The sequence below is a fragment of the Loxodonta africana genome, chromosome 7, assembly GCF_030014295.1.
Source record: "Loxodonta africana isolate mLoxAfr1 chromosome 7, mLoxAfr1.hap2, whole genome shotgun sequence".
Lineage (NCBI taxonomy): Eukaryota > Metazoa > Chordata > Mammalia > Proboscidea > Elephantidae > Loxodonta > Loxodonta africana.
Window position 1 is genome coordinate 18,851,938 of NC_087348.1, and position 18,977 is coordinate 18,870,914.

The following is an 18,977-nucleotide window of genomic DNA, read 5'->3' on the forward strand; positions in this document are numbered from 1 at the left end:
CTCTTCCATAGGTCTTATTCCTTGGCCTCTGCAGTAAAGACAATCCCTGATAATACAACAACTATCTGCTACCCACCCAGATGTTACTTGGTAGGGCACAAAGGAAGCTACAGGCCTGTCCTCCATCTTCTCACTGAAGGATATGTACAGCCTGAGGAACAACCTCATGGCCTGATGTCCAGTATTTACATACATGGGCCTTTTTATTCTACATTTCCATATTTATTAGGATGGCAGTTGGGGTTGGTAGTTTCTAATCTTCCACTCATAAATGTAAAGTTCAAGAAGACCATATACTGCAGTGGGCTTTAGTCAACATTTTGTCAAATGTTGCCTCTTCCTTAGTCACCTTTCAGTGACTACGGATGCCATAATTCCCTATATTTCAACTATTCATCTTTAAGATAGTAATAAGCTTCCTGTACTCTACTTCAGCCACATCTATTTTTTAAGAATCTGGAGGAAGACTGTCTCAAATATAATTAAAGGGAATGTTGCTTGATATGAGTTGGGATTGACCTCAAACTAAATCCACCCTGGTATAACCCTCTGGGTGCTCTGGAGAGAAAAAGGACACAGATACATAAGGAAGTCACCAGATGAAAAGGAGAGGAGATAACAGCTTGAAGTAAAGAAATGACACAGACCCCCCACATACACACTTTCAAAACTTTATTTATATAAAAAATTCATTTGTTTTTAAAAGCATTAACAAGAAAGAAAGAAAAAGAAAAGGTACGGAGCAGAGGACATGCTCCTTAGTAGTGTTCAGTGAAGAGGTGGGATTTTTGGTTCTCTGGTACTGAATGTTTAGTGTTTTTATAAAAAGAAAAAAAAAAAAATTAAAGGTCCCCAAAGGTCCATGGCTGTTCTATTACCCACACCCCACCGAGAAAAAGAGCACCAAGGAAAAGAGCAGAGGAGGACAAGAGAAAACAAGAGTGGAGCCAGATCTGGATGGGGTGAGTGCCTCTGTGCAGTGTGCTCTTAGGGTCACAGAGAGCAAAAGGCTCCTTTTTGCCAGAAAAGATGGATAAGAGTGGGAAGACATGGGAGGGAAAAAAGGGCAAATAAGGAATTTCAATGCACGGGGAAGGGAAGGGGGTGTGCACGTTTCTCCTACCCCATAGCCTCAATATGTAAGGGAAAGGGGGGTGAGGAGAAGGATGAAGATTTCCAGTTGCACTGAACTTTGAGATTAAGGGGGAGGAGGAGAAGGCAAATAAGGAAAAATGTTAAAATTAAAAAAAAAAAAAAACCCCGCATAGCAGCTGATTCCTCTAGCCCAACCTGTTAATACCCACTGAACTGGGGGAGGAAAGTGTTGGGGTGGTATAGTGGAGGGAAGTCAACTTGCCTATAACTCTTTCAGAAATGACTGTAAATTCTGGGCAACTGAGGAGTAGGAGTCCCACCACTCACTCCTCCCACCAATCTCATTTTAAGATTCATCAGAATGGGATTATTATTTTAAAATCCCACGCTGTTGAGCGAAAGCGTGCTACGGCTGAAATTAGAGGCTATACCAATCCCCAATAGAGAATCTGAGGTTCTCTAGGTCACCTTTCTTCTTTCTGCTATTTAGGGTCAATAATGGGTAGGAGAGCCAACAAAATATAATTTGTAAAATCATGAGAAATGAGACTGCAGAGGCAAAGAAAGGCACATGGAAGGGAGAGAGGAGATGCACCCCAGGCCAAAGGCACAAAGAAGAGGCAAAGCCGGGGGCAATCCCCGCCTTATCAGGGTAAAGGGGACAGGAGTTATGTACATCAAGTCCTTTAGTTGGCCAACCAACCCCAGGGAGCAGGCAGGGGAGGGAACAGGATTATAAGGGTAGGAACAAGAGAAATAGGGCGGGGGGGAAGCCAGCTTTGAAGCTTCCTGCCAGTTTCAGACTAACTGCTTCATGTACATTCCAACTACCTCCTCCTAGAGGCTCCTCTTCTCCCCAAAAGACATCTTTCTGCTCCTTCTCACCCAAAAATTCTTCCTTGACACATTCTCCTTTTTCAACAGCCTCTTGCAAATGGCCAGGCCAGGTCAGCAGATATATCACAGGATGGGAGAGGAGGGATACTAACAGCCTCAGTAAGGGGCAGCGGCAGCAGCCCAGGGTTGGCATGAGGCTCGAAGAAGAGATGGAGTCTGTAGGTCCTTTACGGTGCCTGTCTCGAAGAAGAGGAGAGCAAGGTTTCTTAATCCCAGTTCTAGGACCCTCACTTACTCAAGGGCCATTTCCAGGTGGAATGTGCCAATGCTGCCAACCTTCTTTGCTTCAAAAGTAGCGATTAGGAATAAGGAAGTGCTCACACTCCCCTTCTCCAAAAAAAATAAAAAGTCCCTTCCCCACCAGAGGAAAAAAAAAATTAAGAACCACCAGTTTATCAGATTGCTAGACACCACATATAGAGCATGTAACTTCCAATTCTTCTCATGACTTCCAGTGAAGATTTCTACTGTTCCCCTCTCTCCACACAAGGCCAAGAGTTCCAAGAAGAGCCAGCAAAAAGAGCTAACTGCAGCAGTTTCTTAAGATAGGAGAGACTGAGGCATCCTATGCAAATAACTGGGTCAGGCTCTTTGGGAGAAACTGGAGGGGATTTGGAGTGAGGGGTCAATTAAACTTCACTGGAAGAAGTTGGGAGTTGAAAAGGCGACAGCCACTTAGGGCTATAAGGACAGGAGGCAGCCTGGCAGTTGGCACAATAGTCCAGCAAAGAAAGGAAAAAATCATCAGTCCATTTCACCAACAAAAAATAAAAGTACATATATTATAAGCTCAGATGGAACGGAGATAGTGGTGCTAAATCTTCTGCTGTAGGGAAAAAAAGAGAAAAAGAGTACGTTAAAAGAGTTGGGAATAACAGAACCAAAAAAGAGAGCTTAGTGAATCTGGAAGAAGGAAAGGAAGACAAAATGGAGAATCAAATCACCAGCTGCACATCCCAACCTCTTAGGAGGTAACAATCACAGAAGCAGAGCCCCTAAACCCCTCGTGGCCAAGACTAGCATCTGTGGCCTGATCAAATCAGCATGATTGGCAAACTGCTGGCACACAGGGGTCTCCTTCCTCAAGGATGATGATCTTGGGGATAGCTGAAGGACATACCATGGTGGGGTAAGACATTTGGTCCCCCTCATCATCCAAAACCAACACATCCAACTCTTCCTCCAGAGATTCCTGCCCCTCCTCCTGCTGTAAACACATGCAATTTGTTAGTATGAAAGTAAGGAAATAGGAAATCCCACAAGTGCGTACCAGACCTAGAATAAATTCCAAAATTTGTAAACCCAAAGGTAATAGTAAGAGAAGGGCAAGACATTCGGAAAAAGGCAGCCACAGGGACAGAAATGTATGAGAACAGAGCGGTCAGCGTTAGTCCTATTAGTAACATGCTTACAGCCTTCCTCCCCCATCTCCAGCATCACAGAATGGCCGAAGAAATCCCAAGATGGGTCAAAACCCCTACTTTTTCCTGAAAACCCGTACCAGAAAATGACGTCGTCTTTCACTATGTACTTCTTTTCCCTATTTCACAAAACATGCAGCCTTCTAGAAGGATAAGCGTATGTAAAGAGAATTTACCATCAGGGGTGTTCCCTTTAATGGCTCCATATCCCCTAGGTCCCCGGATCGATCCAGTGTTCTATTGTGGTCCCCTCTCTCATTCAGTGTGGAATAGTTGTTATCTAGATGAAAAAAACAATATACAGAAATATAATATTCTTCTCTAATACACAATACATTTCAAATAGTTAGGTATTAATTAGGCACTTCTGGTGGGAACTGAGCTTTGCCAAATGTTCCAGAAAGGCATTAAGGTCTGGTAGTCTCTGACTTAAAAAGAACTTGCATCTAATTGGGAAGACGATCTATATGAAATACTGGAAGTACGACATGACAAAAAAAAAAAAAAAAAGATTCCAGTAGGAGGTTACAGGAACAAAATGGGGGCGGGGGGGGAGGTACAGAATGAAGAGATGGATTGGCAAGTAGACCAGGTGGACTGAAATAGTGCATGCAGAGAAGACAAGAGAGTAAGCCTGGGGTTGGACCACGAAGGGCTATGAATAACTGCTTCAGGACACCAACTTGATTCTACAGGAAGAACAGAGACGCTAAAAGTTTTTTTCAAAACTTCTGAGCATGAGAAAATGTGGAAAAAACAGATGGATCTAGTTTTACTAAATTTTCTTTCATCCTATCAAATGGAAACAAACAATTTTTGCTGTTCCAGGATGGTAAATGGTAAGGGTGCTGCTAAGAAGAGGTTAAAATCTAAGAGCTAAGAGCTCTAGTCACCTCAGTGAAATATTATTCCATATTCTTAGGCAGGAATTAATCACCTACCCAATAATTTTGTGTTTGATCCCATACTGCTCATCTGAATTTCTTCCCGATCAGGTTTCTTATCTATATGGAGTCAGAAAGGTATACAGGTCAAAAATCAACTTTCCAAAATCCACACCCATTATAAAAATTGCTTCCCAACCTCCTTCTTGCCATTCAAATTTTTACTGAGTACCCACTATAGGCCAGGCAGTAGGCTATGCTCTAGGGTTGTAACAAAGCCCTCATGGGGCTTAGAGGAATACCTTTTCCTACAGACTCCTAATACAAAAGCCATTCAATCTAAGCCAGCAGTTTTCAAAATTACTTGGTCTCCAGACTTAATGGTCTGACCAAGACTGGAGGGACCCCAGAAGACATAGATGGACCCTGGACTCTCTGTTAGCCCAGAACCGAAACCATCCCCGAAGCCAACTCTTCAGACAAAGATTAGACTGGACTATAAAGACATAAAATGATACTCATGAAGAGAGTGCTTCTTACCTCAAGTAGATACATGAGACTAAACGGGCAACACCTGTCTGGAGTTAAGATGAGAAGGCAGAGAGGGACAGGAGCTGGTTGAATGGACGTGGGAAATTCGGGGTGGAAAGGAGGAGTGTGCTATCACATTATAGGGAGAGCAACTTGGGTCACATAACGATGTGTATATAAATTTTTGCATGAGAAACTAACTTCAACTGTAAACTTTCACTTAAAGCACAATTTTAAAAAATTACTTGGCCTCAGGGCTCCTTTACAGTCTTAAAAATTATCAGCTTTAATTGGTGTGGGTTATAGGCATCAATATCTACCATACTGAGAAATTTGATTCATGAACTTCACTTAAAAATAACAATAAGCCCATTAAGTGTTAACATAAATAATTTTTTTAATAGTTTTATGTTTTTGTGTATCTCTTTAAAGTCTAGCTTCATAAAAGATAATCGAATTCTCCTATCTGTGCATTCAAATCTGTTGTGATATGTTGTCTCGGCTAAAATATATGAAGAAAATATGGCCTCGCATAGATACACAGTTAAAAAAGGGAAAGGAATTTTAATAGCCTTTTCATATAATTGTGGACATTCTTCTTTGATCATATACCAACATTCAACAAGCAGTTTCTTCAATGTTAGAAGCAATGTGGAATCTAAAGCCATTATTAATAATCTCTTCATACTTTGTTAAATTAAAATTCATTGGTCTGTCTTGTACTCTGAGTAGATCCCCTCATCCCATCTGAAACATCATGCATCGGTCACTCAAAAAATACTGGCTCATAGAGTTATGCAGATCTTCCGAATGTTAACACATTTCATTACACAATATCCAAAAAAAAAAACACACACTTGTTACTATCACCATTGATTTCATTAGAAAAGTATCTAAGTATTAGGAGTTATCAGGCTCACAATGGCAAATACAAGTTTTCCAAAAAAGGCTCAAATTTTGTCATGGGCAACCCAATATTGTCTGTTATCTTCCTCAAAGGGACAGGTTCACTGCACTCATTTTCGAGAACATGCTTGCCAAATATCCAAGTCTGAGTAACCATAGCTCGTCTGCCAGTCGTTTTTCAAGTAAACATGGTAGTCCATAAAAAAATGGCTAGTTGAAGTAACAACTCAAATAGCATAAGTGCTTTCCCAAGAGACAACTATCATACCTTGGGATATGCGGCATAAGCGCGTTATGAGTACTTCCTATTTTGTCAGAATAGATACTAAAAGATGTGTGCTCACAGGTAGAGACTTACTGAAATTAATAATTTTTACAGCTTCATGAAACTGACTTTTTTTTTTTTCCACTGAGTACACTGAGATGAATATAATGACCAGTTCAGCTTGGTGCCCTTGCCTTGATTTATGCTAAGCCACCAGCAGTAAGCACCACCACCGTTTTTCTGAGATATCAGTATGAACGTTAACAGTCTTGGGGATGCTCAGGTCACACTCAGAACCACTGATCTAGGCAGAAGCCAAATGCGATTAAGATAATAAAGAACACAAATATCCACTTAAATGAAAAAGAAGCACTTTACAAAATAAAATACATGATTCTTCTTTGGAAGGGAAATGAGCCTGCTCTAAAGGCAAAAGTGTCTAAAAGGAATATAACCTGAAATAACAGTCGTTACCTCCAGGTAAGAGAATTAAATAATTTTACGTTATCTTTCTGGTTAGCTGTATTTTCTAATTTTTGAACAAGGGTTTACGTTACAGTCATCTTTAAATCCACCAGCAAAGATAGAGGATCAGACCCAGGCTACTTGCCTATTTTACTTTCTAATACTAAAGCCTACCAGCTTCTACATTACAGGACAAAGTATTATTCCCCTAGCTCACCCGGAAATAAACATATGCCCCATTCTTAGTCAGTAAGCAGTGACTCAGAGCAGTAGGGGGCAGCTAAAAGGAGAGAGGTATGTTCCCTGTATACAGTACCTGATTTTTGGTTCCGGTCAATGAGTGGGAGAGTGGTATCATCATATGAATGACTGCTCTGGCTTCGAGAAGCATTGTTTAAATTCACCTGGAGGCAAACATAAAATGCAATAATGTCACGGAACACTGAATTCACTCACATCTTATTCCCTAATGGGCCCAGACTTCTAAGTTCCTATTCCCAGTTTCAACTCTTACCAAAAGGCAACTCATAAGGGTTATATAAATGCCCTATATAGTGAAGCAAACTAGGTTGTTATGGCTTCTATTTGTGTTCGTGACCAGGCATAACAAGGCATCAAACCCTCCTAACATCACAGAAGGAGAAAGAGTCTCAGGGACTGGCAAATTCCTCCAAAGGGCTATGGTAGATCTGGGGAAAGTAAAAAGGCCATCACCCTTCATCACCTCTCCATCTCCACCACAAGCACTTACAGGATGTTAGGACATAGAGGGAGACCAGAGCTGCTTCGGCAGCAAATGAACTGTAAGCGCTACCTTTTTTTCGGAGGAATAAACCAAATGATTTCTTTTGTGCTGGAAGGCTTGGGACAGAAGCAGACTTGGTGTGATAATAAAATAGAAAAGACAAAAGACAGAAGTATTACCTTGAGATCAAGAATAAAAAAAGGCAAAAGTCTTATAGTCTTAAGAGTTACTCTACCTGAAAGTCAGTTTTCTTCCATCCTTCTTTTTCCAGTGGCTTCCGCAGTTCTTTATATCCCCAGATTGTCTGTAATACGAGTGCTGCTGCTCTAACCTCTTTTTCTGAGCGATTCCTTTTAAGAAAAGTAACACCAGATGGAATTTGGATATAAAACCAAGAAAGCAGCTCAGTACTGTACCCTCCAACACAATGTAACATAAAAATGTAAGTGCCAAAATGGGCAAGATCAAGTTTTCTCCAAATCCTGTATTCTGTTCCAAACATCAGCACTAAAAAAATGTTTGATGAAAGAGAGTATGTTATCGATTTATAGATCAACATGACAGAAAACAGAGCAATACCTCTCATCACTTTACATGTACATACAGGGAAGGAAACCTTAGAAAGCAAAAGGGGAAAGCTCTTTCATACTCAAATTCTCCCCTCTCATACTCAAATTCTTCCAGCTACAATTGTAAGACATAATCTTACCCTGATTTGTTGATCAACACCAGCTTCTCAATACCCTGCGTCTCCCGAAGCTTCTTGGCAGCCTCCAAGTTCTCAGCAATAACCTCATTGATGGTGTTCAAAATAGAGACCACGGTATCCTCAGAGACATTCCAGGATGAGCTCTGTTGCCCTCCTGGCAGATTCTTTACCAAGTTAGGAATAGCATGTTTACCTATAGCAGTAAGACAGAAACACATGTGCAGGGAGAACAAGGTCAGTCAGGTCATGGGGAGTCTTCAGTAAATGGAACTGCACTGATCATACAAAAAGCACAGGTACTGCTCCATATGAATTGACTTCATTTTCCTACAGGATTATCCTATCAAAAGGGACAAGGACCTTGAATAGCCAGGGATTTATTTTCTTCTTATTATTTTTCTTCCCCTTCTTCATTCACAATAAAACCACGTAATAATGAATATCAAACGTGCTATGCAGTCTTTTCAGACACTCTAGTGGAAAAGGCATATTGGATGAACAGAATAGAGTCCTTATGAATTAAACACACACACACACACACAAACCTGGGCTCTGCCACTAACTAGCTATGATAACTCTGGGCAAATTACTTAACTTCCCTGACCCTCAGAGTTTCCTTATCTTTGGTCTACAAATGAGAACAAAGAGAAGAGCTTAACAGTGCCTAGTAACAAAGTAAGCGCTCAATAAATCACCGCTACCGATTTGCAGTGCAGTCAGTTCCAACTCATGGCAACCCCATACATGTCAGGGTAGAGCTGTGCTCCACAGGGTTTCCAATGGCTGATTTTTCAGAAGTATAGCACCAGGCCTTTCTTCTAAGGCCTTTCTTCTGAGGCACCTCTGGGTAGACTTAAACCACCAACCTTTCAGTTAGCAGCCAAGTATGTTAACTGTGTGCACTGCCCTGGGACTGTGCTCAATAATCGCTATTCTAATCTATCTTTCAAGAGTCATCACATATCTTTCCAAGTACCATTAAACTGCAGTCCTCTCCATCCAGTCCTTGGTTTCATAAACTATGGAGAATTCTTTCCCTCAACCACTGCAATAAATAAATCATTAAGTGTCTGCTGTACTAGATGTTGAGCATGTAATGGTTAGTATTCAATCAGCTCCTTACCAATTAACTCCTTGTTGCGAGGATCCACAGCCAGATTTCTCAGTGCTCCAGATGCAGCTTTCACTACTCGCTCGTGTTCACTGGTCAGGAGATCAGCTATGGCAGAAAGAGCCTTCTCCTGACGAAGAGCAGAGCGGATGTATCTACCATACTACAAGTAGCACATGGGAAGAGGTGGAACACATTACAAATGGCAGAAAACTAGCTATCTGAGTTCTCCCACCTTCAAATCTACTTTCTAAAATGTACTCACTGTCCAGCGCCCTGCACACAAGTTCTGGATAGCTCCAGCAGAGGCTTCTAGGATGGCAGGAGTCTTGCTCTCCTTGAGGAGTGAGATGTATATCCGAACTACCTCTGGTTGAAATAAGAGCTCATAGCCTACACAAAAAAGGGCAAGAAGGCAGAGGATGCTAATCAACACTTACAAACCAGACTCTGGCTAGGTGGAGTCCAGACTTAGTACTCTGAGTTGATGGGTTTATGGTCCTATACCATTAGGCTCCCTATGCCCTTCACTCAACAGCAAACTAAGAGGTCCACTTCCATGCTTTAAGAATAAGTAATCCACGGTATCAGCAGAACGGATGTCAACTCATCATTCGGAACTCCTCTCTCTCCTCCCTTCCTCTCTTCTCTCCCAGCTTACTTTAGCCTTGGCTTGGTAATGGGCACTCAGAGGATTTATTTAGCTCATTTATGGCAATCAGTGTTAAAGAGACCTCATCTCAAATAAGTGTTGTTGTGTGTGCTGTCGAGTGGATTCCTACTCCTGGCAACCCTATGTGACAGAGCAGAATTGCCCCATAGGCTTTTCTAGGCTATAATCTTTATGGGAGCAGATTGCCAGGTCTCTTCTCCCATGGAGCCACTGGTAGATTCAAATGAATAGGCAAGATTTAAGTGGCTTAAAACCAAAATCCACTGTCCTCAGGTCAATTCCGACTCATAGTCTAGACTACCAAAACCAAAAACCAAACCCACTGCTGTCAAGTTGATTCTGACTCATAGCAACTCTATAGGACAGAGGGCTTCCAAGTAGCAGCTGGTAGAATCGAACTGCCCACCTTTTGGCTAGCAACAGAGCTCTTAACCACTGCCCCGCCAGGGCTCCTCTAGACTACCGTCAGGACCTTATCCTTACCCTATCATAAAGTAATCTGAATAGTTGCCTTAACAAGCAGTCTCTTGTAAGCTACTATAGCATTTCTTAACACCTTCACCATCATTTCAAATCCGTAATCAGAGAAGAAAGAAGAGTGAACACACTGCCTGTAATCTGCTATTTGGCTACCAAACACTGTATCTGTGGACTATGTTTAGGAGGCCCTTGGAGGCTAGAAGAAAAAGTAACTCACCTCGAGCAGGACTGGTCCTTTTAGGGAAGTCCACAGTATCGTTGGCTGGATCCTCTGTGGGTTTTTTCCCTTTGGAAATTAAGAAAAAGTGGGGGAGGGAAGAAGTTTAAGAAAGGAAAAACTCTAATCTGGAACATTTTTTCATTCTTCAGTCAGAATCTTTGAATTAGAGATGCATCAAGAGGAACAAAGAAAAATCAGGGCCCCCAGCTTGTTCCAGCAGGGAGCTGACAGAAACGAGGCAGCAGAGAGGTAAGACCAGGATAACCACTGTTGTTGCTATTGTCCTTAGTCCTGATAACAGGTACTGCTGCCCATAAATAGCATGCCATGAGCTCAGAAAAGCTACGCCTGTTTCAGTGGTCTTCCTCTACTCAATTTTCCTACATGCATCCATAGGGAGGGGTTAGGCAAGGAAACACTAGAAAAGGTCAAACCAAAACATGCAAATTAGAAGTAGACAAGCGCCTTAAAAGATTCCACTCACCTCTGGAGAACCACTCATCTTCCAGTGCGTCACCCAAGGTGGAAAGCAGAGGAGAGATTGAAGAAAGAAAAATGCAGGAGAAAGATGTCAACAGGATCACAGGCAAATAAGCAGGAAAGCACAGAGGGGAAAAGAGAAACACAGGAAACACAAAGGAGGAATGGGGGAGAAGGCCCCAGATTAGTTGAATTCTCGTCCTTCACTGACCCAATCATTAATACAGAAACCACACCACCACCACCTTGAATAAAGCACACAACACAGGGGAAGCAGCAGCAGAGCAAAAAGACATCCTTGACCAGCCAGACTGCTTGGCAAGTATTTTGCACCTAAAAGAGTTCGTTCCTTTCCCCATCCCACATTAAAGAGCAAGGAACAAGAAATCAAGACTTACCTTTGCCCTTCTTGGCCCCAAAGCAACTAGCGGCATGTGGCCCAGTATTGTTGGCAACAGTGGGAGGTGCCTCCTGGTAACGCTCTGCTTGTGGGATCTCCCGGTGAACTTGATATGATAAGTTCCGAAGGAGACAAACACAGTTCTCCACAAGCTTGGGGACATAAGATAAAAGGCTCATGAGAGAAGAGAATGCATACAGTCATTTCTCATATGTACAAGTTTCCATGATTCAAGTATTAAAATACTGATCCTCAAAAGCGCAGCCCAATCCATCATCTCTCACGATGACTCTTAAGCACCCTGAAGCTTCTCAGAATCCTTGTAGCCTCAGGCTAATGGAAAAGCCAGCTATGGGGCATATATTGGCTTCTTCCACTATTTATTATGTGACCCAAAACAGGTCACCCTGACTTTTTCCTATTTAGAACAATGTACAACCTTGAAAATACAGCTAAGCAGCTTTAAAATATATAGGTGAAAGATATTCTAAAGAATATCTTTCTTCTAAGTCCCAGCTAATGTGAGTATCTAACATTATTTGAAAATCTGAATTTACAGTTCTACATTCCAGGTACCATGTGATTGCTGTGAATGAAATTCACTCAGCCATTAACATACCTTGCTGTCTGAATCCTTCTGCCCAATCTCAGCCTGAACAATGAAAATGAGGGCATCAACTAAACCATCACATTCCCGAAGTTTCCTGCGAGCTTCACTCCTCTCTGAGCTGACATTCCTGAAAGGAAAGAGAGGCCTCAAGATTACTCAAATTCAGAAATCTTTCTTTAAATATCCATCAACATTTACGATACCTTTTCTATTCATTCTAGCAAATAGTGAGTATCTATTATATAAGACAGACATTGCTGATGACAGAAAGTTGATTAAGACAGTCCCTACCTACCTTCAGGACATCTGTATTTGTGGTGGGGAAGAAAAAGAGAAAAAAAAAAAAAATTTTTTTTTTTTTTTGTGGTGGGGAAGAGGAGAGGGGTAAATAAAGTATTCCAATAGAAATCATTAAAGATAGAATAGATACCTCTTGTGTAGAAGAACAAATGAAGAATGGGGCAAGCACAAAGGAGTATTCCAAAGGAGAAAGAATATATTGCAACAGGTCTGCCTTCAACATTATGCTCTTTTAAGAACTATCTATATGGGATCAAAGTGACAAAAGCAACTCAAAAGATTAGATAGGAACCTTAGTGGGCCGTGAGTTTATGTTAATGGGAGAGGAACAACTCAAAAAAGGAGGGTGAGAATGGCTGCACAACTCGAAGAATGTAATCAATGTCACTGCATTGTACATGCAGAAACTGTTCAATTGTTGTATGTCTTACTGTGCATATTCTCAACCAAAACAACAAAAATCAAATCAAATAAAAAAGAACACACTGCAGCATTTGTAGCATACAGGAAGAAGAAACCAGGAACATCTTCATGAAATAAAGGCACTTGAGTTCAGCCTCAACAGACAAATAAGGAGGGAAGGGCATTACAGAGAGAAGGAGAAACAGACTTGCCCACCTACCCTAACCCTCCCAGCAGTCTGTATCTCCTTTGTTGCATTTATATCACGGCCTGACTTGAAATATAGATAACTGAGGTCAGGGCCACAGACACAGACTAGAGGTCTGATCTCACACATGGTAAATACAGAACAAATGTTTACCAGCTTAGATGTCCAAAGAGGCACAAAAGGGAGGGTACGTGGGGAACAGCAGGCATACCTGGTACACAAGAGGGAGTAATGACAAAGGTAGAAAGACAAGTGGGAGTCACAGTATGCAGTGCAGGTAGGGGTGAAGGCTGGGTGACAGGCTCAAAAATTTTTTTCTTTTTTATATCAAAGTCAGTCCTCAAAAATTTCATCTTCATACTCTCAAAGCCCCTATTGTTACCTAAGGCAGCCAGCTGTGTTGGTGAGCACCGACTCCCACTCAATGTGGCGAGGCTTACAATCTTCATTAGGTTCCCGCTCCCAGCCAGAATGCGGAATAATCACTTCATCTGTCAAGGCATGCAATGCATGGTCCACAATCTCCATTTTGATTGAGTCATGGGATGAGAGATTCCACAGGGTTCCTGGCAGAGACAGCAGGTCAGATAGCTCACCAGCATGCAAGACAGTATGTTTGATGAATGCCAGAGGGAATCCCCTATTCCATCATTTGTCAGTCTTGCCCAATTACTTGTAGTGGTATTCAAACTTTTGTTTGTGACCCAGAGTAAGAAATATATTTTACATTATGGCTCATTGCAAACAATGAAGTTTCATAAAATTATACTTCCATAAGCAATGCTCTCTGACGTATCTATACGAGGGTTTCTCAAAACCTCAGGCCTACTAACATTTTGGGTTGGATAATTCTTTTTTGTGGGGAGCTGTCCTGTCTACTGCTAAATATTTACCAGTATCCTCACCTCTACTCAGGATATGTCTCCAGTCATTGTGAACGTCCCCTAGGGTGCAAAATCCCTGCCTCCTCTCCTACCACCACCGAGAACCACTGGTCTATACTATGGAAATCCTGGTGGTGTAGTGGTTAAGAGCCACAGCTGCTAACCAAAAGGTTGGCAGTTTGAATCCACCAGACACTCCTTGGAAACTCTATGGGGCAGTTCTATTCTGTCCTATAGGGTTGCTATGAGTCAAAACCGACTTGGCAGCAACGGGTTTGGTTTTGGTTTGGTCTATACTATTTCTTTTTCTTTGTTTCTTTCTCTCGGAGTATTGATTGTGATCCATGAAACTGCTTTCAATACACACTAATGGATCACGACTCATCATGTGAAAAACGACTGTTCTAAAGCAAGGGGCACAAGCTCAAATGTCTACGTGTGTCAGGCAGATAAGTGAAGACAGGGCAGATATTAGAAATTACAAAAATATGGATAAATAGCAATGCCCCTCAGCTTCCGTATTTGGGAGACATCTTGCTATTTGGCAGCAGCTGGTCAGAGATAACAGGATGTACTGGGGATTACTGCAAACTGAAGCGCCTATGACCTAGTAAGTTCAGCCCAACAACTGCTATACAGGAAGACAGATCTACTGTTACTAGCTCTTCTACATTTGTAAGAGAAGTCAGGAATCTAGAATTTTAAGTGAAATTACCTGAATTTTAAACATTAGCAACCGGTTCTAAAAAATTTTTAAAACCTTGTGTGATCTAAACAACTCTGTGAGATGTATTTAGGCCAAGAGCCACCACCAGTTCACAAAAAGTAAAAAGACTGGAAAGCCCTCCAGCTCTCAACGGCTCTAGTGGGTGACTGTCCCTGACACAGCAGTTTCCCTTAGGCCTAGAACTCACCAGTAATAACTTCAGTAAGGTCCATATCACGAGCCTTTCGGAGCAAACGCACAAGTGCAGGAACACCATCACAGTTTTTTATGGCGATCTTGTTATCCTGGTCACGCCCAAAGGAGATATTCTTCAGTGCTCCACAGGCTCCAAGATGCACTTCCTTTTTGGGGTGGTCTAACAATCCCACCAGCACTGGGATGCCCTTGAGCTTCCGCACATCAGTCTTCACCTTATCATTACGGTAGCACAAGTGCTGCAGGTACGCAGCTGCATTGGACTTGACGGCATCCAAGCGGAAACCCAACATGGCGATCACCTCCGGCAGCTCTGGCTGTCTCCAGCTGGAAGGTGGGGGCCCTCCCTTGCGCAGGCTATCCAAGCTTGCTAAGCTTCCCCGTTCGTGCTGGGCCAGAGGAGCCCAATAGTACTGGTCCGATGGTACCTCCTCACCAATCATGTCTTCATAACTCCTGCAAGGTTTTAGAAGAACCAAAAGAGGAATACATCAAGCTGTCAGGTCTGGCTTCCTGGGCACTCCTGTTAGCCCTCATCTTCAAGGTAAGAATAACCCCAGCTCTAATACACTGATCTTATTTCTCCTTTACATGAATGATACATTGATCTTTAATAGAAACAATTAATCATTTTAAAGGCATCTACAATTATAATTACAACTACCTTTTTTTCTTTGGAGTATGCCAGCAAGGAAAGTAACAAGCATTTAAAGAGGTTAACCACAAAGAAAGAAGCAAATCCCAACTAGTTAGCATTTGAGTGATACCTGATAGCTATCAACTTCTCTGGTTGGAGATTAAAATAAACCCTTGGACAGCAGTTAACCAAAGTAACTGACTCAAAGTCTTAGAAGATAGGAAACAAAGCCTGAGAACAATTCTCACAAGCCCTTAGCTAAACAGGAAATGAGGCATTTACACCAGGAAACAGCTGGTGGGATAAGACCCTTAAGCACACTTTACATTCAAGATTCTCCCTACCCTAATTTGGAAATTATAAAAGGACTGATAGGGCAAAAACATTAAAGGGCTTCTTGCTACATCACAGGACTGGGCTTTGATGTTGATGAGGTATAAGCCAGAACATTAATTTTTATAATTCACTCCAGGGTCATCTCTGCTACTTCAACAAGTAGTTTGCGACCTCATTTCCATCCTCCAATGTCCAAAGACAGTATCTCTAATTCTGTCGAAATGGAGACTACTGACCAGTATCACATTTGGGATACCCAGCCACAAGGAACAGAAACAAAGACAAAGCAATTGAAGGTAAAAGTCAAACCTGAGCTAATTCCTTCCTGTTCCAGTACTACCAACAACCACTAGAGGGGGAATCCGTCACACTATTATTTATTCAGAGCCACCAGGAAGGAAGAGACCCATTATCTGTGAGCTCATCATACACTGTGGCTCCCCCAGGAGAGAGGAGAATCTATTGTATGGAACTCTCCAAATAAGACGATTTCACAAAACCACTCCCATTGCCACCAAACCCTCTAGGTTAGCCTGAGCAGAGAATCGTCCCCATAGGTACAAACATCACCCACTCGAGAGTGATTCGGCTGGCCAAATCATTTTGTTAAAATCACCAAGACTACTTTAAAATATCACTGAGACAAAATTAAAAGGTTATATAGCTAAGTTTTAAAAGTACCGGAGGCTACTAAACAATAGGGTAAGATTCCATTTTAGCACAAGAAAATTAAAGTCAGGGGTATATTTACATACATAGGAAAAAACTCATAGGATATGCACCAAAATGTTAAAAGTGGTTCTTTATCAATGGATGATCCTCTTTTCTGAGTTTTTCAAGTTCTGTATTGAACATGTTTTACTTTTACTATTATTTTAATAGCAATTCCAAAAACAGACTACCATAACCAAGATTATGGTCACTACGAGAAAGCTACCTGGTATTTCCTTCTTTTACAAGCAATGGCTCATGACATTCTTTCCTTTGTTTTTCAAATAGCAAAGCTGTGCCAGAAAGATTAAATGACTTGCTTGAGGCTACATAGCTAGTGGGAGAGGCATAATTAGAGCCAAGGTCAAGTAGTCCAGTGCTTTTTCCACTACTACTCTGCTTTACTGTTTCAGTTTGACCTTTTATTACTCTCCTAGGCCTGGAACGGGAAGCAGCTAATGTCCTTGCTAGACAAGCGGGTTTCCAAATCCAACACCACTCTGGAATGAATCCAAGGGATCAGGCCCCAGACCCTCTCTTTCTATACCAAGTGCCGCAGCTATGCACAACAAAGAATGACCTGGCCTCCCGCACCCCTCTGGATCCAGGCACTCTTTCTAATGAGGAAGTCAGAAAGTGCAGGCTTGTACTACAGCCAGCACCCTGGGCCCAACCTCCTCAGTGGCAGTTGCGATCCACTCACTGCTCTAGGTTGCATCGCTGAGGTCTGGTATCCCTCCAGGAATAAAGGTGAGTCACCATGGGATTTGTATCCAAAAGATACCTGACTCATGCTTAGATAATGGGGCCTCTACCCCTGTGTCCAGCCTAGTTCACTGTTAAGCAAAGCTATCTAGTATATTAGGAAAATAAGCACACCAAAGCATTTGCTTTAGAAGGTCATGACCCCATGAGAGAAATTCAGCAACAGCTGCTAGGGTACCCTTACCAACAAGACAACCATAAATCTTCCTTTGTTTCTTATTATTTCTCTTTGCCTGGAAACACTGTCTCTGGTTTACTCTAAAAGCAGGGGTCGGCAACCTGCAGGCCAAACCTGTTTTTGCATAGCCCCAGAACTAAGAATGGTTTCTATATTTTTAAAAGGTCATAAAAACAAACAAGACCATGTGCAAAAGATGATATATAGCCCACAAAGCCTAAAATAGTTCTATCTGATCCTTTACAGAAATGGTTTGCCGACCCTCATTCCAAAGCATTCTCTCAAGGCAAACCATCTTCCTGTCCAAGCATCAATCATTCTCTTTTTCACATCACCCAAGACTCTCCAGAGATAAGTAGTAAAGTCAGTGTAGGCAGCTGCTTCGTGGCCTCTCAGAAAGTCACTAACATACCACCCTCCAAGGATGCTACCCTCATTTCACTTTATAATCAAATGTAAGACCTAAGCACACTTCCTAAAGTCAAGGTTTGTTTTTAACTTTGGAATTAAAACCACAGGGGCCTTTTATGTACCCTTAACTGTCTATTCTGGCCGTGAAAGCTAAAACCCTCAACTCTGTTCTTAATGCCAAATTGGATGCTAAAGAAATTCCCAGAATAAATTAGGTATATATTCCATGATCCGGGTCAGCAGGCTCATTTGTACTGCTCCCTATCACCAATAGGGGGTCAATTCTTAGCCAGTAATAGCAGAAACCCCTGGCATGGATGCAAGGACCACTCTTTAGGACATACACCAATAACCATCACAAGCAGTTTTCTATAATTGGAATATATGGCTTTTATAATGAAAAAAAGACAATACAGCAAGTCAATACTAAGTCAACTCAAAAAGAGAAGAACAGGGCCACTTTCTACAAAGAAAGGCAGGGGGGTTGGAGGTTACAAATGTCTCCGATCCCAAAAAGCTCTCAGAAGTAGAAAGAACTACTACCCCTTTCCCTGTCTTGGAAAGATCCGTTCCTCCCCGTATTCTCGCCTACCTGAGGCGTCGGCGAGGGTCAGAGGGTGTCCCAGTCCGACGGGCAGTGCCATAATCAGACATCATGCCATAATCCAGGTCATCATAGCCCATGCTACGTTGGTCATCCTCTAGCCCATAAGGCTCTGGATGAAAACGGTGCAGATCCACACTGCTCCCACCCACCCGAACCTGGGGCTGGGGCCCATAGACATCCTGCCTACTAGGTGCCCGGTAGCCCTCCATGCTGGGCCTGTACCGCTCATCAATGCGGGTCACTCGAGACAGACTGCCATAGTTGTCACTGCCACTTGGATAACCATCCTCGTAGTGGCGGCTATATCCATCAGGAGGGTAGTGGAAGTTCCTGGGAAGGGTAGCAGTGCCTGCCTGCCCCACATAGGGACCAGGCCCCCCATTGCCATTCTTGCGGAAGTCACGACCCAGAGTCTGGATATAGTTGTTTGAAACTGAGGAGGCATCCACAGGCAGCCCATCTGGTCCCATAGGGACTGGCTGTACTGTCCGTGTTGTCACGGTCTTCACTACCTTCTTGACCTTCAAGTAAGGAAAAAAAAACAAACTAATGAAGGAAGTCAGCAATATAACCTTAAATTCTAGACCACTCTAAGAAAAAACACAAACTCCTACCTCCAAGCTCTTTCCCTAGAAATGCCTTAAATGTAGCACCTACCTTTCTTTCCAACTTATAGGAAGTCTTCAAGCAGAAAAACTGCCCTGTAAGGAAGCTACTTGCAGGC

The 18,977-nt window shown here is 42.3% G+C and overlaps 1 protein-coding gene across 9 annotated transcripts in view; it reads right to left on the minus strand.

Moving 5' to 3' along the window:
- Positions 1 to 655: 655 nt before the first annotated feature.
- Positions 656 to 18,977, minus strand: part of CTNND1 (catenin delta 1) — a 45,955-nt gene continuing 27,633 nt past the window's right edge. For 6 of the 9 annotated variants that reach the window (XM_023540547.2, XM_023540544.2, XM_023540543.2 and 3 more), the window contains 15 exons: positions 18,239 to 18,774; positions 14,601 to 15,064; positions 13,185 to 13,368; positions 11,902 to 12,019; positions 11,281 to 11,434; positions 10,400 to 10,468; positions 9,295 to 9,422; positions 9,042 to 9,192; positions 7,919 to 8,111; positions 7,445 to 7,559; positions 6,781 to 6,868; positions 4,355 to 4,417; positions 3,590 to 3,693; positions 3,113 to 3,199; positions 656 to 2,818 (listed from right to left, as the gene is read on the minus strand). In XM_023540547.2, coding sequence (XP_023396315.1) covers positions 2,807 to 2,818; positions 3,113 to 3,199; positions 3,590 to 3,693; positions 4,355 to 4,417; positions 6,781 to 6,868; positions 7,445 to 7,559; positions 7,919 to 8,111; positions 9,042 to 9,192; positions 9,295 to 9,422; positions 10,400 to 10,468; positions 11,281 to 11,434; positions 11,902 to 12,019; positions 13,185 to 13,368; positions 14,601 to 15,064; positions 18,239 to 18,774 — 2,466 coding nt within the window. In that variant the 3' untranslated portion in view covers positions 656 to 2,806. The remainder of the gene's footprint in view (positions 2,819 to 3,112; positions 3,200 to 3,589; positions 3,694 to 4,354; positions 4,418 to 6,780; positions 6,869 to 7,444; positions 7,560 to 7,918; positions 8,112 to 9,041; positions 9,193 to 9,294; positions 9,423 to 10,399; positions 10,469 to 11,280; positions 11,435 to 11,901; positions 12,020 to 13,184; positions 13,369 to 14,600; positions 15,065 to 18,238; positions 18,775 to 18,977) is intronic. The other 3 variants (XM_023540545.2, XM_023540546.2, XM_010600898.3) reach the window with 3 other exon arrangements.